Source organism: Xylocopa sonorina, chromosome 16, assembly GCF_050948175.1.
Source record: "Xylocopa sonorina isolate GNS202 chromosome 16, iyXylSono1_principal, whole genome shotgun sequence".
Classification (NCBI taxonomy): Eukaryota; Metazoa; Arthropoda; class Insecta; order Hymenoptera; family Apidae; genus Xylocopa; species Xylocopa sonorina.
In genome coordinates this window covers 953,513-978,765 of record NC_135208.1, presented here as the reverse complement: position 1 = coordinate 978,765, position 25,253 = coordinate 953,513, and the positions used below count along the sequence as shown (strand labels likewise).

The 25,253-nt window shown below is 40.6% G+C and overlaps 2 protein-coding genes and 2 pseudogenes across 2 annotated transcripts; 2 read left to right on the top strand and 2 right to left on the bottom strand.

Annotated features, from left to right (window-relative positions):
- Positions 1 to 1,962: 1,962 nt before the first annotated feature.
- Positions 1,963 to 2,476, bottom strand: LOC143431089 (uncharacterized; annotated as a pseudogene).
- A 3,023-nt stretch (positions 2,477 to 5,499) lies between these two features.
- On the bottom strand, positions 5,500 to 5,654 carry LOC143431105 (5.8S ribosomal RNA; annotated as a pseudogene).
- Positions 5,655 to 15,602: 9,948 nt separating this feature from the next.
- LOC143431088 (uncharacterized) lies at positions 15,603 to 16,037 on the top strand. Its single transcript, XM_076907604.1, has one exon. The coding sequence runs from the start codon at positions 15,603 to 15,605 to the stop codon at positions 16,035 to 16,037; it is 435 nt and encodes a 144-aa protein (XP_076763719.1).
- A 1,192-nt stretch (positions 16,038 to 17,229) lies between these two features.
- Positions 17,230 to 18,690, top strand: LOC143431087 (uncharacterized). The gene is made up of 4 exons (XM_076907603.1): positions 17,230 to 17,547; positions 17,685 to 17,871; positions 17,917 to 18,576; positions 18,620 to 18,690. Exons 1-4 carry the CDS (start codon positions 17,230 to 17,232, stop codon positions 18,688 to 18,690), a joined length of 1,236 nt encoding a protein of 411 aa, XP_076763718.1.
- Positions 18,691 to 25,253: the final 6,563 nt, after the last annotated feature.

Here is a 25,253-nt window from a genome sequence, read left to right as displayed (position 1 = left end):
GAAACTGGTCATTGTCCCCTCCGGAGGAAATGTGACGCTACCAGTGTCACTCAAGATCTCATCGACACAGCGAGATCGACTTTTCCCACAGAGATCTTGTATCTTAGCGTATTCCATATGACGTGCTCTTCTCCTGGACAATACCGTTCCTGTTTGAGTGGCTGTTACCACCGTCCTTTGGTTAGATTTAATGAAAACAGCGCGTATATAAAGAGAAAGTCTTTCAAACGTCTCATCTAGCGGCACCAGGTGAATAGGGCTACAGATGTTATCCAGTTCGTTTTTCTGGAAGTCGACACTGGTGCTAGAAGGAAGTCTCCTTATAATCTCAGCAATATCATTAGAGAGCACTGAATTGGTCTCAAAGTGACTAGATTGTTCATCAGATATTGTGGGCGGAACAGCCTGAAGAAGATCCAGGACAATCTCTTTATATCGCACTGTTTTCCGATGACTCTTAATGAACTCCAACGACCTCTCTGGAAAAGCTCGGTGAAGTGCCTGATTTATAAATCTGACACCAGACTGCACCAATACCGCTTCTTTCCGGGCAAAAATCGATTTTTCCTCGCTATTCCATCTGGTCTTTTTGACAGGAAATTCTCTGCACGCACGTGCGTCATACCAGTCTGGATGAGTTCGCCCATGGTGGACTCTATGTCCGGTAGCTATGGTAAAGGTTCGCATACACTCAGGAAACTCGCAACGAAAGGATGAAGGTCCAGGTAACTGGCTTGAGGCTTGAGAGGATTGACTAACTAGGGGGAGAGCTGCTGGGACAGAAGAGCCTGTGGGCCTTCTGCCATTATTACCATCCGAGGCTTGTTTATTTCGCGTGTCAGTTAGAATAAGTCCGAGGGGTTGCCAGCGCCCAGGGCCTGTAAGTCGCCTGAACTCCATTAGCATTATCCGGCAGGAACCACGAGGAGATGGAGTAGGCTAGGATGGGAGAGGCCAAGGACCTAACGAGAGGTCTGTAATGCGCTTTACCATCCCTGTGACTATGACCCTCAAAAGAATGCGCGTTGCTCCATCGGCGTCACTCGATGTAAGATGGCTCCCTATCCTTCCGCACCTCCACGAGGTGGGAGCCGGGCAACGTCCGATTCGTAAGAATCGGGCGGCTGAGCCGGAGGGAAGGCGCCGATGGAGCCGCGAGCATCTTTAAGAGAGTCATAGTTACTCCCACCGTTTACCCGCACTTTTTTTAATTTCTTCACATTGACATTCAGAGTACTGGGCAGAAATCACATTGCGTTAACACCCTTGGAGGCCATCGCAATGCTTTGTTTTAATTAGACTGTCGGATTCCCCTAGCACATGTCAGTTCTGAGCTGAGCGTCGTAGCAAAAAAGATCCGTGGGAGGCCAAGGCACGGGACCGAGCTCGGATTCCGGGATACGCATGCACGAAGCAGCGGCCCGTTCAGCTCGCCCAGGCCCGGCACGCCAGCCAAACCCACTTCCCAACCAAGCCAGATACGCCACACTCCTCAGAGCTAATCCTTATTCCGAAGTTAGGGATACAATTTGCCGACTTCCCTTACCTACATTATTTTTTCGACTAGAGGCTCTTCACTTTGGAGACCTGCTGCGGATATGAGTACGAACCGGCGCGACACCTCCACGTGGCGCTCTCCTGGATTTTCAAGGTCCGAGGGGAAGATGCGAACACCGCCACAACTCCGGTGCTTCGCGTTCCAAACCCTGTTTCCCTGCTAGAGGTTTCCAGGGAACTCGAACGCTTATACAGAAAAGAAAACTCTCCCCGCATCTCCCGACGGCGTCTCCAGGTCATTTTGGGTTATCCCAACGAACACTCTTACGAGGGCCCGGATTGGTATACGGTTCCGCTGCCGGGTTCCGGAATAGGAACCGGATTCCCTTTCGCCCAAAGGGTGTGTGTCTTTCGCTCACTTTTTTGTATATTGTTCCCTGGATTGTTGCTTTTAGTACACCACATTTACGTAAGATTTCTCTTAGGGCTTAGGATCGAATGACTCGTGTGCAACGGCTGTTCACACCAAACCCTTCTCCACATCAGTCCTCCAGGTCCTCGTTGGAGTATTTGCTGCTACTACCAAGATCTGCACCGACGGCGGCTCCAGGTAGGCTCACGCCCAGACCCTTCTGCGCACACCGCCGCGACCCTCCTTCTCGTCAGAGCTTCATGAAGGACCGACACTCGCGTGTCTTCCCACTTGCCACTGACGGCGGAGTATAGGCGCAACGCTTCAGCGCCATCCATTTTCAGGGCTAGTTGCTTCGGCAGGTGAGTTGTTACACCCACTTAGCGGACTCCAACTTCCATGGCCACCGTCCTGCTGTCTTAAGCAACCAACGCCTTTCATGGTATCCCATAAGCGTCGACTTAGGCGCCTTAACTGTGCGTTTGGATCACACACATGGCCACAGCGCCAGTTCTGCTTACCAAAATGGCCTACTTGGCACTCTGATACGAGATCTCGTGGCTTCATAGTTTAAGTTCGTTCAAGCAAGTCAGAGATCTCACCCATTTAAAGTTTGAGAATAGGTTGAGGTCTTTTCGGCCCCAAGGCCTCTAATCATTCGCCTTACCAGATGAGACTCGTCACACATATGTTCAAATATGTCTCTTTGAGTGTCAGCTATCCTGAGGGAAACTTCAGAGGGAAACAGCTACTAGATGGTTCGATTAGTCTTTCGCCACTATACCCAGTTCCGACGATCGATTTGCACGTCAGAATCGCTACGGACCTCCATCAGGATTTCCCCACATTAAAAAAAAAAAAAAAAGGTGCGCCTCTTCTCGCCATGAGAACGAGACGCCCCGGGACTGCGAGGCCGCATGGCTATGCGGCCCATCCTCCCTTGGTCGACGTGAAGGCCGACTTTCACTTTCATTTCGCCTTTAGGTTTGTAAATCCAAATGACTTGCGCACATGTTACACTCCTTGGTCCGTGTTTCAAGACGAGTCCTGAGAGTACCCAAAGCAGTAGCGTCGCCGACCGGTAATTCGATGCTTGGCCAGTCCGAGGACACCGCATACTAGCAGCTGGCCAGGCCCGGCGCTGGTGCAAAGTCCGTACCTCCGGGTAATCTGACCGAGCTTGCGGCGGGCTAGACGCACATACATTCGAGAGTGGATTGGTTGCGGCCCGATACCGTACGAGTACCGTCGCGCAGCCGGCCGGGCGATCGAGGGTCTGCCGCGTGCGCAAGATTGTGACGCCACAGGCGCCCACTCGGGCCATAGACCGACGCGCAACGGGTCGCGACGTTCTACTAGAGGAAAAGTGCACTACTACATCACCGGAACGTTCGTTGACGACGGCGTGCCGCTCGCTGTGAAACCGCGAAGGTACCACTGGAGCGTCGTGCGCCATTGGGAGCCAGTATCGTCGTCGATTAATCTCTCCATTCGATCTTTTGGGTTTCTCAGGTTTATCCCTGAACGGTTTCACGTACTCTTGAACTCTCTCTTCAAAGTTCTTTTTCTACTTTCTACTTTTTCTACTTTCCCTCACGGTACTTGCTATCGGTCTCGTGGTCGTATTTAGCCTTAGATGGAGTGTACCACCCACTTAGGGCTGCACTCTCAAGCAACCCGACTAAGGAGAGATCCTCCCGAAACGCGTACCGGTCGCTACGGGCCTGGCACCCTCTGTGGGTAAATGGCCCCATTCAAGATGGACTTGGATGCGGTTCGTTGTCTCGGGATAAACGGATCCTCCCGAACACTACATTTCCCAACGGTAGAACCACGGGATTCAGTGCTGGGCTTATTCCTGTTCGCTCGCAGCTACTAAGGAAATCCTGGTTAGTTTCTTTTCCTCCGCTTAGTAATTTGCTTAAATTCAGCGTGTAGTCTCACCTAATCTGAGGTCGTCTCTACGTGACGCACGAAATTCATTCGTGCCATCGAGCTCGCTTATAGAGAGAAGGTAAAGAGATTCGTATGTATAATATATACAAGATGAGGAGAGAGCATCGGCGAACGGGGACGGCAGACGACGAAAAGAACTTTCTCCGACACAGCGATACTTTGATTTACCGCTCGAGAAACCGGCAAGAAGGACTACTCGCACCTCTTTGTTGTTGTTCTCGTCGAAGCGTTTTATGCACCTCGCCAATGCCTTTCGTGTGTCGGTATTTCCTTTATATAAGATTCGTAAAAAATATAAAAAAAATACGAGACTCTCGCTAGACGACCAAGCTATCGGCGTTTCTTTAACATCCGTCCTCTTTATCGTTGCAGCTGCGAACGATCAACACCGTTATACTCTCCAGCGGTTCCACCTTCCGCGCGTAACACGCAGAGATCGAAACGGAGCGGCTCCTTTTCCCCCGATTTTATTACCCTGATCCTTCAGAACGAAGGACAGGCCGAGTTGGAGCGTCCGCACGAATCTCTCTGCTGCGTGAACGGGAAATAAAAGGGAACGCATGCGTGGAAAAGTGTACGATGCAATCGTAGCACAAGCTGCGCTTTTGGGGGACTGGATGAGCGGCGTTTGGTCGCGCGGTCCCGTCTCGACAACGAAGACATGGGGTGACCAACGCACTTGATGATCACGAAATAGGGCAGTAGTACCTTGCGGCACCGAGGCGGCACCGAGGCCGCACCTCGTCGAAGAAAAACACGAGCCTCACCAAAGGGGAGCCAATCTTCCCGCATCTGCTCTGAAAACCCTCTCCTTTATCGCGCGTGTTACCGATTCGAGTTTCGCTTCGGGTGATCTCCGAAGCGCGGACGCGCGTCACAGGCCAGAAACGTTACGCCACTACGGGCTCAACGACGGCCTATGTTCGAGTGACGGTCCGCGCGAGAGATCTTTTCTTCCCTCGCGGAACATGGTATACACACGCGGAGAGAACAGAGAGTACGGGTTATTCTGATCGAATAACCTGGGGCTGTACGAGGAGAACTTCGAACGATCAGATGCGCATCATCGTCCCTCGCGTTACGACGATGTCGCTCTCTCTTGTATATTTCTTCTCTTTCGACCGAGAATTCTCCCTCGGTCTTGAGGCATGAAAAAAATTCATTTTAAACGACGTCGAGTGCGCGGCATGTTCGTATCGTGTGGTAAAGGCAGGCGAAGGCGATGCGTGTAGCGGGTGTGCGATTCGGAACATGGAACAAAATCGGCGATCGAAACACGAAGCGGTTCCCGTGGGCGGTCATCCGTTTAACGGACGACTCACGACGCCACGAAGAACTTACGCGAGTTCGTGATCGACACACCGTCGAGTTCCGTGAACACGTTTACGCACGCCGCACAGGCACACACGTTGCCAATCGCAGATTGCCTCGGCACGGCCACAGGCGACTCGGACGAACGTCCAACGATCGCTCGTACGTCACGTATCGCTCCTCTTCCTCCCTTTCTCGATGCCGCCCGAACTCAGAAACGTTCGTAATTTAATTCGAGAATGAACGACGGCGGGCAGATTCGAGCACCGTAGGGACAAAAGATTCGACGAAACGCAACGCAAGCAGTATTTTGGTTACGTGAACGACCCTCAGCTAGGCGTGGTCCAGGAATTGTATCCGTGGACCGCTATGTGCGTTCGCAATGTCGATGTTCATGTGTCCTGCAATTCACACGTTGACGCGCAATTAGCTGCATTCTTCATCGTCCCACGAGCTAAGTGATCCACCGTTCAGGGTAATCGTATATGTATATTTTATTGATCTTTAAGTCTCTTGGTACTAAAGTTCGAACAAGTCGATACTCAAACGTCTCCGGTGAAAGAGACGCCAGCGTGGCCGAACCGTGGCGGCTTTCACCGCTCGACGGAGTTCGAGGTGACACGATATATCGGTCCTACGGATGAAACGCATACACCGATGGTTGGTGCGTAAGGTCTCCCTCAAAATTACGAAAAATGCACACGCGCGTCCAGGTATGAAGAAAAAAAAATCTTTCAAAAGTTCGTTAGGACTCCTCCGCGTACCAGCGGCCTCGAGGCGGTCTTTTTCCTCCCGACAACGCGAAGCGAGCATAAGCTGTTCGAGCTCGCTACGGCGGGATTACAGACTCTCGACAACGAGGACAACGGGCAACGCGGAATCGTCCCCTCTGGAACGAACGTGCGCGTCGAACTAAGAAGAAAAAATCCAAACACCCAGCGGCGTATTGCTTTCGAGATCGACAAGACGCTCTCGCTCGGGTGAACATAATAATGTTATCATCGATGGGATACTCGTCGTCTTCGTGCACAGTCTCGGGGCAGTTTATAAAAGTTTATTATTATTAAGTCTATAAAACGAAGCGAGTATAAAATTATTCGATCTCGCAACGGCGGGTTTTTCTCCGACTCTCGACGACGAGGCTTGGCGCGAGCGACGAATCGTCCCCCCCGAACGAACGACGACGACGACGGTCTCTTCAAAATTCCAATACCACCCAGTCGTGTCGATTCCAACAAGGCTCAGGTAAACACTCTAGCTCTTAGGGCACTCTACCGTTCGCCCAACACAGCATCGAGCGGTTTATATTTTTCCCGACAACGCGAAGCGAGCAAGTAAAATTCGATCTCGCAACGGCGGGTTTCAAGACTTTCGACAACCAGGTTATGGGTGGACGACACGGAACGGGTCCCCTCTGAGCTCAACGGCACAATTCTGGGAGTGAGAAAACGGCAAAGTGCCAGCGGCGTATTGCTTTCTGAAAAAATGGCATAAAAAAAGCGGACCGGACGAGTTCTCGATTACGAGAACTCGAGGGGTCCGCTAATGTACCGTAAACACCGATCAGGTAAATGGAAAAAAAATTCGATGGAACGTTCGTCGGTTGTACATGCTTCAAGAAGCGGTCTATATATTCGCCCGACGACACAAAGCGAGCATAAATGACTCGAAAGCTCGCAACGGCCGCTGTGTGTCTTAGATTCTCGACAATCGAGGCTATTCCCGACGAATCGTCCCCTCCGAAAGGAACAGTACGATCGACCATCTTTAACAGGTTACGCGCGACGACACCACGCACGCTCCTTGCACGAATTCGAAGTCGACGACACGCGCGCGTTCGGGTAAAAATTTGTTGGGACTCGCCGTTGCAGGTCCCGAGAAGCGGTCTATATTTACCCGGACGACACGAAGCGAGCATAAATGATTCGTAAGAGCTCGCAACGGACGCTGGGTGTTTTAGACTCTTCGACAACGAGGCTGCCGCGACGAATCGTCCCCTCCGAACGGAACGGTACGATCGACTTGAACAGGTTACGGCGCGACCACATGCTCTCACGATAATTCGTGAAGTCGATACGAAGCGCGCGTTCGGGTGAAAATTCGTTGGGACTCGCCGTGCAACAGCCTCGAGCGGTCTACGTTTAACCCCGACGATGCGAAGCGAGCACAAATGATTCGTAAGAGCACGGCAACGGGCGTTGGGTGTTTCAGACTTTCGACAACGAGGCTGTTGCGATGAAATCGTCCCCTCCGAACGAAACAAATACGATTGACAGATAGGAGAGAGCGGGGCGACACGCGATCCTGCGAGAATTCGAGGGTCGTGTCGACGGTACGTTCTCTCGTTTGGGTAAAAATTCGTTGGGACTCGTCGTATCGGGGCCTCGAGCAGTCTATACTTGTTCCCGGCATCGCGAAGCGAGCACGTAAAATTCTATCTCGCAACGGCCGGTTTCAGACTCTTGACAACGAGGCTCCTGCGACGGAAACGTCTCCTCCGAATGAACGACACACGGTCGACCGAAAGAGTACAAGACTCTTTCAAATTGCCGTATACCATCCAGTCAAGTCGGTTCCGTAGCTCAGGTAAACAAAAAAAAATTCGTAAGTTCCCCCGGAACCCAAAAACTTTGGTTTCCCGGAAGCTGCCCGCCGAGTCATCGGAGGAACATCAGCGAATCGCTGGTTGGCATCGTTTATGGTTAGAACTAGGGCGGTATCTGATCGCCTTCGAACCTCTAACTTTCGTTCTTGATTAATGAAAACATTTTTGACAAATGCTTTCGCTTTAGTCCGTCTTGCGACGATCCAAGAATTTCACCTCTAACGTCGCAATACGAATGCCCCCGTCTGTCCCTATGAATCATTACCTCGGGGTTCCGGAAACCAACAAAATAGAACCAGGGTCCTATTCCATTATTCCATGCACATAATATTCAGGCGAAAATAGTCTGCTTTAAGCACTCTAATTTATTCAAAGTAAATGTACCGGGCCCACCTCGACACTCAGTGACTTTGAATATATATATATATATATATATACCAACCTATTTTACATTTCTTCCAACTCCTTTCTTGTTTCATATTTCAGCTACTCGTTCCACCTCGATACAAATCAAAGAAAAGAAAGTCAATAAAAGTGTGAAAAACCATTTTTGTACAATATATAATAATATTAAGTTCCGCTTTAACTTCCTTTCGACGTTTGTTGATGTAGGAGCTTAAAAAAAAGATAAATAAATTACAAATATAATACAATTATCAAAGAATTAAATATCTTGTATAAACGCGTAAATAAATTATAAATATAATACAATCATTAAAATATTAAATATCTTGTATAGACGCACACCCATGCATTTGAAGCATATAATAAACAAACAAAATATGTTATAAAAACAAGACTGCATAGATATAAAAGAAGAGAATAAAAAGAAAATTCATAAATGTAATATAGTTAATAATGTTCTACTTCTTTTGCCAATATTTTTATGCGCTTTATTATGTTCCGCTAACGTATAATATATACGCATGCGGAAATACAATTTTATTAAAAATGTAAGTGGAAAATTTGGGCATGGTGGTTTAAAGTTAATTTTTGTAGCTAAATGAAATAAATAGTCACCAATATTTTTGTTGAAACTCTTTTTCTCAAAATTTTTAACAAATAATTCTTCTAAATTTTGGATATAATCACAAAAATTATTATTCGCCATACTCAAATTTCCAAATATATTACCTTTCTGATTTTCATCAGCTATGAAGGAACAATATATTGTAGTTTCATCTAATACAGTCATGTTTTTATTTAGAAATTCTGTACATATCACGCAATAATGTATTTGTAAACATTTTTTTTTCAGATAGCCGCACACGTACTTGAAAGCATTTGCTTCCGGCAGATCCATTGTGCGTTAATCATGCGTCGGAATGTTTAAAATTGGACGCGTCGGTGATGCCACACATTCTGTGGACTCTATAGAATTTAAAGTATCAATGATATTTAATATCTCATCAAAATCGTTTGTACAATTTTGCGCTTCTGAATGTTCAAGAAACTTCATGCTAAATAGTTTCTTGAACGGGCGCATAAATTGTACCGGTGTTGGGTTGATATAATTACTACCTTGTTGACGAATACATCCAAAAAAATTCTCGACGTAATCTTGATTTAATCTGCGTGTTTGCAGATATGGGAAGTCATAATTTTTTAACACTTCCCAAAGATAAGTAACACTATTAATGGTAATCTGCCAGCAGTTAAAACATTTCACTTGTACGTGTTTACCATTGCTACCAATTACTTTTATATTATTTAAAAATAGCAATGATTTGCGTAAAAAATCTGTCTGCTCCTTACTTCCAACAAAGACTTTATCATGCTCCTTAGAATTAGTCCTGGTCGACGAATTTAAAATATCAAATAATTTATCAAATTGGTCGATTAATTCTACCGTTCCGCCGACCTCATTTGGAAGTAAGTTGGTAGACAGTAGTGTATACATGCCTGCAGCCACATGATTGCTAAGTATTTGTACAGCGTATTTCACTTTCATTTTTAAAAAACTACTCGGCTCCATATGCGCCTTTGATAGTTTTGGAGCCGATTTGATCCATTGTTTGCTATCGCGGTTATAAAATTTTATCATTAATTTGAAAATTATGTTTTAATAAATTGTTTCGTGTCGCCTTCATTAAGTGTGGCGTATCAAACATATAAGCCACATTCTGCTCATTAATTGAAAAAGTGGAATTTTCAACGGATATGCCTAAATCACGGGACAACTGTATAAAATTAGACCCCATGTCTGTAATTAGTGCATGCACCATAATACCATAACTATTTAATTTAGTTATAGTATTAAATATTATATTTTTTAATACATAAGTAGGACATGCAGATTCTACAAAACAAAAGTAAATTGGCAATTTCCAATTACCTGCAATACTACGTGCCATTATAACTAAGGCACTCTTTGCAGTTTTGGATGTCTGATTTCCACCATAATTTTCGAATCCAACTACTTCATCATGTGCTACACTATAAAATAAATGAGCCTTCAAACTCATTTCATCAGCACATAATAAGCAGTGACGATCTATAGCTGGTAATGTCTTCATTTTTAATTCTAGAGCGCGGAATAGTTTTTCATTCATTCCTGGAACCAGATTTTTGTGTAAATAACTGCAAAGTACGTATTGAAGGTAATGACATTGATTTGTGTAATTCCTAGTAAGTTCGTGGGCTTGAAAAAAATAATGACAAGGCAAATTTTTTAGACCGTGAATCATATCTTCGCCATGTTTACTTTTACATTGTGCATCTATTTGTGCTGTTAATAATCTATTAAAATCTTCCGGTAATAACTTACGACCTAATTCCCTCAAATTATTATATTCATCTTGTCTACTTGGGCTGACTGATTTTCTTTTTCTTTCCTTCACATGTAATCGCCGAATTTGTGTACGCAATGCATTATTTTGCGTTTTTAATCTTTTAACTTGTTCACGTAATTTTTTTATTCTGAAACTATCATCTAATGATCTCTTTATATGAGTCGTCATCAGGCTTGTTCCAGGCTCCTCAGCAGATGTGCCTCTGTAATATTCAAATCTGTTAGATTCATTAAAAAGGATTTTTAAATATATGATATAAAATTATATAATTATAAATTAGCTGACACAAAATAAACAACAAAATAATATGAAATAAAATAAAATAAAATACAGTAAAAGTATAAACTTACGGTTTCATTACTTCTGTCTCAAAATTATTAGCAGCAGAATGGCAAGTTGGCAGAATTATTTTAGAGGTTTTTGTATTCCTGAAAACAATTTAGGTATAATTTATAAATTTACTAATTAAAAATACAAAAATTCATTATTTTATTAATATATATTACCTATTCTCTTCTTCAACTTTTATAGCCCCTTCTGCGTATGTAATACCACAACAAAAGAGATATATATTATAGAACTATAAAATTGTATATAAAATTATAACAAAAAAATATGAAATACAATTTCACATACCTAGATAGTTCTTCTTTTTCTGTAGCTACATTTTGATCTGTAATTACATTTGTATTATCTTTGAAAAGAATTTATTTATTAAATTAAATTGTGTCAAAAAAATTTAATCATTAAATGAAATTATGTCAAACTAACAATTATTATTAAACTTACTGTTGTTTAGTATCACGACTCAATAATAGTGTTGGAACAGTATCTGGATGGAGGCTAGCTCTAACTTTATTAATTCTGAATAATTTTTCCTCAAAATGTAAATGGCACAGACGAATATTGTTAGATGAATATTGTGGACCTTTAGATAGTAGATCATATCTTTTACATGCATCTACCCATTTCAACCATCTGTAATATAAAATTGTATTAGTTTTATCAATAACATATTAATTTACATATTACATATATTTATATTATACTACTCAAAAGAAACATGACATCAAAAAATCATAAGGCATATTATAAGACATGTTATACCTGTCTTGTTCCTTTGGAAATTTAAAATAATGTCGCTTCACGTTGAATTGTTTTAAGCATCCTTCCTTCTTATGTTCATTTTTTAATTATTAAATTAATGCAGCAACATCTGAAACAAAGCTAAGTTCAAAGTGTTTCCAAAGAGAATATATAATTTAAAATATTTATATAAATTAACAATTCCCTTAAATTATTTATCAAAATACTTTTAGAAATTAAAAATTGATTTAAATTGATTCTTTTTCGCTTTCTTTCCTTTTTCTCCTAAAATCTTCGAAATAGCTTGAACGTGCTTCAACGCTTTCAACAGATATTGAATTCCCTCCAAATTCAGCTTCAGGTTTGGTTAGATATTCAATCGTCTTTTTGTTTGCTAAGAAAGAGAGAGAAAGAAAAACTAAAGAGCAAGTGAGGCAGAAGTTCAGATGGCACTGCGATTCGGAGCCTTGTTTCGCGCATGCGCATTAAATTTTGTAACACATAAAATCGTGCCAGTTGCGCTACTATATACTGTGGTATCACATAATGCTAGTTAGACACCGCGAGCGGTGAACCGACACTGTGACACACAGATTCAACTACGAGCTTTTTAACCGCAACAACTTTAATATACGCTATTGGAGCTGGAATTACCGCGGCTGCTGGCACCAGACATGCCCTCCAGTTGATCCTTGCTAAAGGATTTAAAGTGTACTCGTTCCAATTACGGGGCCTCGGATGAGTCCCGTATCGTTATTTTTCGTTACTACCTCCCCATGCCGGGAGTGGGTAATTTGCGCGCCTGCTGCCTTCCTTGGATGTGGTAGCTGTTTCTCAAGCTCCCTCTCCGGAATCGAACCCTGATTCCCCGTTATCCGTTACAACCATGGTAGGCGCGGAACCTACCATTGACAGTTGATAAGACAGACATTTGAAAGATTCGTCGTCGGTGCTAAATGACCGTGCGATCAGCTGTGGGTTATTCAGAGTCACCAAAGCAAACGATGGACGCACGGACGAACCGCACGCCACCGATTGGTTTTGATCTAATAAAAGCATTCCTCCCATCTCTGGTCGGAATTCTGATTTGCATGTATTAGCTCTAGAATTACCAGAGTTATTTAAGTAATTTCGTGTACAGTCTAAGAAACCATAACTGATTTAATGAGCCATTCGCGGTTTCACCTTAGTTCGGTATGTACTGAGACATGCATGGCTTAATCTTTGAGACAAGCATATAACTACTGGCAGGATCAACCAGGGAACCGTACTATTCGTTACTCCTCTCTCCTCTTTACTTTCTCTTACCATCGTCATCGTTCATAGTAGTTCCTCCAAATGTCGTCGGTTCTCCCCGAAACACCGATCGACGATACAAAAGTAATATATTATATGTAGTGGCTATATATATATATGTTTGAGTGTTATGGTCAACTTATATTATTCGGGCTTTTTCTGTATTTTAGCACTTTAGCATTTTAGCTTTTTGGAGACTGGATAGGTATACATAAATCCACGCTCTCTTAGCGTACTGGACTTTTCGTACACGTTGTCACGTCCATTTTTTCGTTTCGTTATTTTTGAACTTTGTTGGTTGGAATTTGGATTCCAAAGTTTCAGAATTGATGCATGGGTGGTACAATTTATACCCGAGTTTGAAAAACTCGCATAAAAGGTCACTAACACTGCCTTAGGACGCTCGCCACATATGGGACATTCGACCAAAGATTCCGACCCGTGGCCATGCAGTGTGGAGAAAAATTCGATCACCGACACGGCACAGAGCAGTCGAGAACGTATTCTCGAGGAGCGGTGGACTGCTTCTCAACCGAGGTCATAGAATAGCCACGCGCCCGAGTGCTACTCCGGCCGGCCGGCTCGAGCCGCCGAGTCTCCTTGTAGATACGAAACGGCCGGCCGGTAGGCCGGCGCCGCGCGGGCTGATGCACGGGCACTTACGATGATAAACTCGCGCGGCAACGGACCGTCCGCAGAGACCGTTGTAACTTAGTCGCGCGGCGAATACAAGAATAAAGTCCAATTAACGTTGAACTTTTATGTATGGAAATTGTGTAGACCTATTAAGCATTGATGAATAAACATATTTTCAAGATATAACAAAATTTAATCGATCGGAACATAGAGAAAAAGCAGTTGCAAAATTAAAAAAAACAAAAGAGAGCACTCGAGTACCGAGGAAGCGTGTCCGGGGCGTCAACTTGAAGTAATGGCATATCGCTGGTGTCGAGTTGACGCAGAGAGGAAAGGTGGAGGGTACAAAAAAAAGTAGAAAAAAAACAAAATTAAATCAAAATCTGCATTTATTTGTTAAGAGGAAATATAAGATTAAAATTAATACTTGACGAACCCTGGCAAAACCATTGGATAACGAGTGGAAAATTTATGGGTAGAGTTTAGGATAGATGCTGGTCACGAGTGAGGCGCTGGAAAAAACGATAAAAGAAATGAATACAACTATCTGGGAAAGTTTCAACGGAAATAAAGGAAAATCAATAAATACAAGGAGAATAGAAACAGAAATGGAAATGAAAGGAAGGAATTATGAAGGAAAAGGAAATACCAGAGGGAAAAAGGGAGAAGAAATGGAGGTGCAAGGGATAGAAATCCCAGGGGAAAAATCAGAAACAGAAGGAGAAATGTCAGATACGGAAATGGAAGAACGAAGGAGAGGGAAATGGAATAATAAACGAACCATCGATCAGAATGACATCAACACCGTTAAATAAGAAAAAAGATAGTCAAACATCAGACATAATGATTGAGATACTATGTGGAGACACAGCAAAATTAATGGCATACTCTAAAATGTTAATGGGAAATATTATACAAAGGAAAACAAAAGAGATAAAAAAGCAAAAGATGTACGAGGAAGAGCAAAGAGAGGAGGAATTACAAAAGGAACTACAGAAAGGAGAAAAAATGACACAAACATCTATGAAAATTTATGAAGAGGAGATCAATAATAAGAGGAAAACGATAACACCAATCGAAGGAAACAGAAACAAAAAAAAAAGACAAGAGGAAGGAGTGGATATAGAAGAGGATCGTGAAATAGAAGAGGAAAGGTGGACGCAAGTAGAAAGGAGAAGAAAATCACCAAAATATATAGAGGAATTACAAAAGGAGAAGGAAACACCTACGCAAGAGATAATAAAAAGAAAACTAAAAAATAACGAGAAGATAAAGGAAATCGTAAAAAGAAAAAGAAGCGAAACAATGATTTTAAAGTGAAAGAAGGAAAAACATATGAGGACACGTATAGAGACGTATTAAAAAAAGCCAAAAAAGACCTAGGAGACGTAAATAAGGTAAGAAAATCGAGAACAGGTGTCATAATTTTGGAATTTAACAAAAAAAAAAAAGGGAATAGAAAGCAAAATCAAAGAAATAAAAGGAATACTTGAAAAAGAATTCCAAATCAAACACATGAGTGCCAGTGTAACACTGGAAATAAAAGAAATAGACCCATCGGTAACTAAAGAAGAAATGAGAGAGGACATAAAAAGGAGACTAAGTAAAACTGAAGGTAACGATAGCGGTATCAATATAAAATTATTAAAGCAAACATGGAGAGGAAATCAAGTCGCTATAGTCGATATGGAACAAGAGTATATGAAGGAGTTAGAAAAGGCAAATAGACTAAGGATTGGACTAACATCATGCCCTTATAGAGTACTACCTAGAATAGAAAGGTGCTACAAATGCCACAGACTGGGGCACATAGGGAGATATTGCAAGGAAATTAAGGAAAACAAGGAAATTTGTAGAAGATGTGGATCACACAACCACACGATGATCGGTTGCATTGCGGACAAACCGAAATACATAATCTGTAGCGAAGTAGGGAAATCAGATCCTCAGGCAAGACACGTTACAGGGGCCTATAACTGCCCGATTTATAGGAATGCTCTGACAAAAAAGAATGAAAATTGGTATGGAACTAAGGATACTGCAAACTAATTTAAACAGATGCCAAATAGCGCAAGAGATTATGCAACAAACGATAATAATACAAAGAATTGAAGCGGTAATAATATCGGAACCATACAAGATGGAGGGATACTGGCTGCAAGATGAAATAGGTGATGCGGCAATCTGGATAACTGGCCTTAACGGTAAATGTTTCACGTACGGCACAATATATTCAGCACCCGGAATTGTCCAAGCAATTATAGAAGACACAAAAATAATAAGCTGCTATTTCCGACCAAACAGAAACGACAGGGAATTTGAAGAGTATATAGACAAAATAGAAGAACATATAGAAAAAGGAGGAAGAGCAGATAAAATAATAATCGCGGCAGACCTGAACGCAAAATCGATGGTCTGGGGTAGCAGAAGGAGTGATAAGAGATGAGAAATGATAATAGAAATGGTCATAAGAAGAAATCTAATAGTAACAAACCCGAAAGGAGATTATACGTACTTTAAAAACGGTTATAAATAAAAAATAGATATAATGCTAATGGGGGGCCGGACCTATGGAGAGCTACGCGAGGCATAGGTATTAGAATTATTCTCAGGATCGGATCATCAATACGTGCTACGTACGTTCCAAAATTTAAACCACAGAGAGAATGGAGAAGGATTTATAAGCCTCGACGAAAAGAAAGCAGATTGGAAAAACGCGTCCAAGTGGTATGAAGAGGAAATTAAGACAATCAATCTAAGAACAGCAAATGGGAAAATATGGATAGAAAAATACGAAGAAATGGTAAACAAGGTAGCATACAAGTATTCCCGCAGAAAAAACAATATAAAGGTAACAAGACAACTAAATACTGGTGGAACGAGCAAATTGCGGATAGAATAAAACAATCTAACAAAATTAGAAGAAAATTTGTCAGAAGCAGAAAAAGAAAGGAGCAAGAAAAAACTAAAAAACTGCAAAAACTGGTTAAAATCAAGAAAAGAGAACTGAAGAAATTAACTAAAAATAGTAAAACAAAGTGTTTGGAGTCATATATACAGACACTGGATAGAGACCCATGGGGGAAACCTTATAAAGTAGTAACGAGTAAAATAAGTAACAATAATAACAAAGGAGAAATTAAAAACGACGATATAAAACAAATAATAAATACGTTATTTATAACATGGAATCCGGAGCGACACCCAAGAGTGGAAATAATCGATGCAGAGGAAATAGAGGGCGAAACTGAAGAGTTTAATGAGGAGGAAATTAGAGAAATAGCAAAAAGTATAGATTTTAACAAGGCCCCAGGCGCGGATGGGATCCCGCAGGTATTTACTAAATGGTTAATGGAAAACAAGATTGAAGATCTACGAAAAATATTGAATGTAACATTAAAAGTAAAAAAGATTCCGCGTAAATGGAATATTGCGAGACTGGTATTATTAAAAAAAAACAGGAAAAGAAGGAAACACAGCTAATGAATACAGACCATTGTGTATAATAGGCGGAATAAGAAAAATCTGGGAAGCAATGATCAAAAATAGAATAGAAGAACAACTAGGACCAAAAAAAATATAACTCGACAATTGATGCAGTCAGGAGAATCCAAGAAATAACGGAACAAGCGAGAAAAATGGGACAACGGTGTGCACTAATGACGGTCGATATAAAAAATGCATTTAACACCATTAGATGGAGAAACATACTAATAACATTGAGGAAACATAAAATAAGCAAATACCTACGAGATGTCATCGCGATTTACCTGAGTAACAGAAGCATCAGGTATTACGGGAAAAAAGAAACTATAATAGCAGACATATATGGTGGAATTCAACAAGGATCAATAGTAGGACCTTTAATGTTGAACCTAGGATATGATATTTTTCAAAAAATTAAAACCAATAATAATATAACAATAATCGGATATGCAGACGACACGGCCATAATAGTAAAAAATTATAACATAAATATAATAAAACAACAAATAAAATCAGGATGGGAGCAGACAAAAAAATGGCTAAAAGAAAATCGACTAGAAATAGCAGAACAAAAAACGGAAATAATAATTCTATCTAAAAAAACTAGGGCCCTAGAGAAATAGAATTTAAATTAAAAGAGAATTTAAAAATTAAAAGTAGTTACGACATAAAATACCTGGGTGTTACACTCGATACTCGCATAAAATATAATAAACATGTTGAAATTGCATTGAACAAAGCAAACAAAACAATAATGTCTATGGCATGGTTAATGTCGAACTTAAGGGGACGCGGTCAACTCCCAAGAAAATTATACTATAAAATATGAGAGTCAATAGTGCTATACGTCACACCAACGTGGGCGAAAACCTGCGAAATTAAAGGTACAAAATATAAATTAAAAAGATACCAAAAAATAGTGTTACTTCGTACAAACTATGCGTATAGAACAATCTCTATAGAAGCCGCAAATGTTATTTCAAGACAACCACCAATAGAACTGATAATACAAGGAAGGGAAAGAATATACGAAATTAATAGGAAGCTGAAAGATAAACTAAAAGCAAAAGAAATAACGGAGAGAGAAATGAAGAAGGAAATAGAGAGTAAGAAGAAAATGATAAAGGAAGAAATAACTCAGAAATGGCAGAAGGAATGGGAAGAAACAAAAAAGGCAGTGTGGACAAGGATTTTAATCCCAACAATAAAAAGCTGGCTCGAAAAAGGGAATATAACAATAGTTAATCATTCTATAACACAACTACTAACTGGATACGGATGTTTCAACGCATACAGGAAAAGAATTAAGAAAATAAGTCATCAAAAATGCAGACACTATGACGGAGAAGTGGACGATCCCGAACATACGATATTCGACTGCGTAGTATGGAATGGGAAAAGAATGGAACTGGAAAGGCTGATAACACCCAATACAGCAATAACAAAGAACAACTTAATGGAATTAATAACGAAAAATAAAGAAACACGGGAAGCGTTTGGTAAATTCGCAAAAAAAAAATAATGGAAGAAAAGACGAAGAAGGAAAGAGAAGAGGAGAGGCGAAGTTGAGAAGGACAGTAGAAGAAGAACAAAAGAGAGAGGGAAGAGAATGAGGATTAAGAAATAATAAGAAGTGGATATAAAAGCAACAAAAACCTCAGCACATACGCATAAGAATGATGGATTCCACGCAAGACATAGAAGACGATACCTGAAAGAAAAGAAGATATTAGAATGTAAAATAATAATAACAATAATAGAAGAAAAATAATTAAATAATACATACCAGACATAAAGCAGGACCTATCGACCATAATGAAATGTAACGTAACACAGCTAAACCAAAATATGAAATTGATAAATAAATTAAACGAGTATATAATAACAGATTAAAATAAATAATAATAACAATAAACGAGAAACAATGATAATACATACCAAGATAACCGTTGAAAGAACGAGAAACCATAGCCATATGTAGAAATAAAACCTTTCTTGGCAAGGTCGTCGTAAACCCATAATATAAAGCAACCACAATAAATAATGTTCAACCTAAACTAAATAGAAAATAGAAAATAAATATAATTTTAAAAATATACAAAACACATTAAATTCAAAGGCAATATTATAAAAATAATACTCACACAAAATAAGAACGAATATAGAGTTGAAAGATGTAAAATTAATTAAAAGCCCAGACACCTGAAATAAATATAATGTTAGTTTTAAAATTCTCTCTGGTAAGGTAGTCGTAAACCTATAATATAGTGATCGTGATAAATAACGCTCAACCTATGCTAGATAGGAAACAGAAAATAAATATAATCTAAAATAAATACAAAACAAATAAAAAATAAAAAGCAATAATATAAATGTAATACTTACGTGAAATAAGAATGAATATAGAGTTGAAAAATACAAAATTAACTCAAAGAAAAGAAAAGCAAGAGAATGTAAATCCCACACTTCCTTGCGACGGAATAGCGTTTCTAGATTTTTACATATCGAAGCAATAGAGTTCTAATACTTCATAAAATGCGATATTGCATCTCATTTCTATGTTTCTTGATAAGATGCAATATTCAACGCAACGCGTTATGTATATCTCGTCAACACTTCAGAAGAATGTAAAGCCCACACTTCCTTGCTACGGAATAGCGTTTCTAGATGTCTACATATCGAAGCAATAAAATTATATTGTTTCTTAAAACGAGATATCGCATCTTATTTCTATGCTTCATGATAAGATGTTATTCAATGCAACGCGTTAATTATATCTCGTCAGCACTTCAAAAGAACGTAAATCCTACACATCCCTGCTACGGAATAGCGTCTCTAGATATCTACGTATCGAAGTAATGGAGTTATAATACTTCATAAAGCGCGGTAATGCATCTCATTTTTATGTATCCTGATAAGATGTAATATACAATGCAAAGCGTCATGTATATCTAGTCTGCACTTCAAAAGAATGTAAATCCCACACTTCCTTGCGATGGAATGGCGTTTCTGGATGTCTACTTATCGAAGCAATAGAATTCTAATGCTTCATAAAACGCGATATCGCATCTTATTTCTATATCTCATGATAATATATAATATTCAATGCAACGCGTTATGTATATCTCGTCTACACTTCGAACGAAAGTAAATTCCACACTTCCTTGCTACGTAATAGTGTTTCTAGATGTCTACGTATTGTAGCAATACAGTTCTAATGCTTCGTAAAACGCGATATCGCATCTCATTTTTATGACTCATGATAAAATGTGATATCAATGCAATGCGTTATGTATATCTCGGTAACACTTGGAAAGAATGTAAATCCCACACTTCCTTGCGACGGAATGGTGTTTCTAGATGTCTACGTATGGAAGCAATAGATTTCTATTGGTTCATAAAACGCGATACCGCATCTCATTTCTGCGTTTCTCGATAAGATGTAATATTCAATGCAAGTCGTTATTTTTATCTCGTCTACATGTCAAGAGGATGTAAATCCCACACTTGCTTACTACAGGATAGCGTTTCCACTTGTCTACGTATCGATTCAATAGTGTTCTATTGTTTCATAAAGCGCAATATTATATCTCATTCATACGTTTCATGATGAGATGTAATATTCAATGCAAGGCACTATTTCTATCTCATCTACACGTCAAAAGGATGTAAATTTCACACTTCTTTGCTACAGATAGCGTTTCGAAATGCCTACGTATCGAAGCAATAGTGTTCTAATACTTCATAAAACGCGATATCGCACTTCGTATCAACAGTTCGAAGTATGTAAGTAGATTTGAATGCTCCATACATCTCATTATGCTTATCTGCTTCTGCACTTCAAAAGAATGTGATTTCTACTCTTCCTTGTAAGGGGATTGCGTTTTCAAATGTCTACGTACCGAGGCAATAGTGTTGTACGCTTTGTTACGTCCTGGGAGTCGAAGGGGTCGCTGGTGGCAACATCGTCCAGATGTAACGTATTATATGCAGCTTTCGATCAACCTGCGCGTACGTCCAGCTCTATCCGGGCACAACGGGGTATGTTGAGGGTCGTGATACTGTCCCGTCCCTCAATTCGTAGTGTGCTCAGTTAGACCTGTGTGCCTCAGTTCACAGGTGCGTTCGATGAGCATAAGGAGGTATTGGTGATTGAATAATGACACACGTCCTAGTGTGGTGTAATAACTGGTATATTGTAATACTTCAGTCGATACAACTTCTATATGGCTGTTGTAGAACTTGTCGAAACAACAAGTCCCGGGCAACAGCGCGCTCATTGGCAAGTCACAGAAAGCGATTATACCTTCGGCGCAGGGGCTTATATACTAGCAGTGCGTGAAAATGGAATGTGATCACGCGTTGTATCGCTCGGTATAGTTATGATTAATGTGTCCTGTGTTTTGGGTAGCTGCATGAGAACGGTATGTTATCTTGCAGCGTATGGTGTGATATCTGATTTATGTGTCCTGTGTTGATCCGCTGTATTCGAGTCCTAATCTAAGGAACGTCCGGTCACGTAACTTATATGTTTGGGTCAGATGTCCGGTGTGACGTCCGGCGTATCGCCTTCCACCCCCCTGCGCCTCCCGCAGCTACCGACATGTCCATACGCACCGCCAGCCGCATGTAACCAGAAGGGACGAGTGCCCCTGTGCACGGGCAACCAGCCCGATTGCTGAGCCAAGGCAGCCATCTACGCACCCAGGGATTCGACCACTCGACTGCGCCACGACACGCAACCTCGACGAAGCTGGAGGAGACGCAACCCCCAGCCGTAGCACGAAGACGCCACCGCACACTACACGGAGTCAGCAGCTGTAAATTTCCCTTATATGTATTTCTCTAATGTCTACTCATAAGATGTCTTAAGTCCGTAGCTAATAAGCAGACTACACGACCATGCATATGCAGAAACAACAGAAACAAATTATTTGAAGACAAATCTATGTACAGTCCGAATCTCTAAGTCATGTTATAATCTGTTGTAATACACCTCAACGAACGTCCGACACGCCCGGCTCACGCTCAACGCGAGCCGCGCCCCACCACATATCTTTATTTTATCAGAAATATCATTTCTGTTTTAATACAATTCCTTGCAACACTCGAGTATAATACGAAGTCTTCCATGAGTTCTCGCGTATCACATACAGTCAGATTTCACCGTATTCAAAGCTTGGTAACCGATCGGTTAGAGCGGACCGCCGCTTAGCTAGATCAACCCATTGCCACACTGCGAGCGAATCTACGTCGACCTTCCACACTTACGGACCGGCAAGCTAGAGCGGACCGCCGCTTGGTGAACCCGTATCCGGACTTTGGGGAAGTAGACTGAATGCGTTATGCCGATGATAAGAAAAGAACTCGACGCTCGGGAAGGAAGAAATTTCTATGTCGATTAGTGCGGGAATACGCGGACGTTGAAAGACAAGCACGATTTCCAGCTATTCAGCCATCATTGCCGTGGCTCCTCAACATACCGGCTGTCCTGCACCACCGCCTTCATCGCCGAATACAGAGCCGTCCAGCACCATCGAGCAGCTTCGCTGGAAGCTCACCACTTTGACGATTTCGCCTCGCAGTCCGTATACTGGGACCATCTCATGTTATTTCTACAGACACATTTAGATGAAGAACTTTGAACTGTAGAAGTGAGGAGCGCCATCGCGTTTTTTTTTAATACACTTAGTATAATGTGTACTTATTCTGAATCTATTTCTGTTAAATAAATTTCAGAAATTTAACCCCTGGTAATGGCTTTGTCAGCCTATCCGCTATCTGGTTCTCTGTACAGACAAACTCAAATTGTATATCTTTCTTTCCTACTTGTTCTCTGGAAAAATGGTATTCTATATCTACATGCTTCGATCTCTTGTGACTGCTTGGATTGTTAGCAATACGTATGCACCCATTATTATCATCATAGATAATGATTGGTTGCGCAATCCTTATATTTATGCTAATTGCTAATGAACCAAAGTGCTTCTTTAACAACTTCAAACAGAGCCATGTACTCCACTTCATTAGACGAAGCAGCAACAGATGCTTGCCGCTTCGTATTCCAGCATATAGTACATCGCTCAAATAACTTAAAAAGTTATACTCTTTTTATCATTTACATTACTACCTTCCCAATCAGAGTCAGGATTAATATACTGAGGAGGATTATTATACTGAACCCTTACATAAGTTAATTTGATATCTTTTGAACCTTGTTAGATACGTTAATACACGTTTCAATGCTTGTCATAATACTCTATTATTTTTGTTCGTGTATCGACTTAAAATATTTACCGCGATATACAAGTCAGGCTACGTACACACCATTATATACATTAAACATCCGATTAAGTTCCGACATGGTGCTTCAGTTCTATCGTCTCAATTTAAAGCTGCAAAATCTAATTTATTCGGGAGAGGTGTACTTACAGGTTTGCAATTCTGTATACTAAATTTCTCTAATACGGTTTGTATGTAAGCACTTTGATCTAGTGTAACTATGTTATCATTTCTTTCTACTTTAATACCAAGACAATATTTTATTTTCTTTAAATCGGTCATACGAAACTTACTCAAACATATATATTTTTCGATATATTTCCTTTTTATAGAATGTAGTTACAACTATCTACAGCTGAGTTTTAAAACCCTTCTTCTTCAGGCTTTAATTAAATATTTCGTACCAACTTCTTGCTGCTTGTTTTAACCCATACAATGCTTTATTTAATTTGCAAACCTGACCAATTTTGCTTTTAATCCCTTGATGACCTTTCATGTAAATTTCCTTTTTTAATTTACCATTCAAGAATGCAGTCCTTACATCCATATGGTGTATTAGCACATTATTCAGATCAGCAAAAGCAATTATGTATCTGAAACTTGTGATTCTTGCAACTGGTGCAAAAGTTTCATTATATTTATACTAAATATCCTTGACTAAAACCACGAGCAACAAGACGGGCCCTGTATTTTACTGGATCACCAAATTCATTATTCTTTGTAGTGAAAGCCATTTACAATCTACTATATTTCGATTCTCAGGTCTCTGTACTAATGTCCAAGTTTTATTTATCAAACGGGAATTTATCTCTTCATTGATGGCCTGTTGCCATTGAACCCTAACATCCTTAGTATCTATTCCGTCAAATTAATTTGGTATCCTATGCACAGAATATTGTGTCATCATAAGGCAATCACTGTACATGCTATTTTCATTACATGATATAGGAGCTAATTGTTTAATCCTATCACAGCTGTTAGGCTCAGTTGATTCTTGTATTTCTTTACTACTTTCATTACAAGATAAAAATTTCTTGTTTTTATCTGTTTCAGCTACAGATTTATTAGTTTCCTCAACTAATTTCCTTTTTAATCTTATTTCTACTTTCGGTCCTGCCACATCTGATTCATTGCTATCAGATTCATGACTAACTTGCATATCCGATTTATTACTATCGGATTCATTAGACTTTCCTACTAATTCTAGCCACACATTTGATCTATCAGTTTCATTATGGGGATCTTCTGAATCTACCCCTTCATGTCTCATTACAGGTCGAGACGATAAGTAAGTCTTTTCGTCTACAATTACATCTCTAACTGCAACGAATTTTCTATTTTCCGTGTCCCACATCTTATATCCATTCGGTTTATATCCAACCAATATACCCTTTCAATTTTTGTTATCAAACTTGGTTTCTCGGGTCTTATCATGAATGTAAGCTGTGGAACCGAAATTTCCTAAATACTTCACTTTAGGCTTTTTATCATGCCACATTTTAAATGGCGTTTTACTTTGTCTTAAAGTCTTTGTTGGGCTAAAGTTTATTAAACACGTCGCAGTTAAAGCTGCATCCCCCCAAAACACTTTATTTAAACTGGCACTACTTAACGTCGCGCGTGTCTTTTCTGTTATGGTTCTGACTATTCTCTCAGAAACACCATTCATTTGGGGGGTTCGCGGAACTGTTAAATGGTAACTAGTAAACTTTTTCTACACAATAATCTCTCATCTATACAAGTACTCTCTGGTATACAAGTGAACAACTTTTAAATTAAAATGAGCCTTTCTTCTAGATATAAAATCTTTAAATGCACAAAATACTTCTGATTTATATGTAATCAGATATGTTACACGGTAATGTGTACATTCGTCCACAAACGGGACAAAATA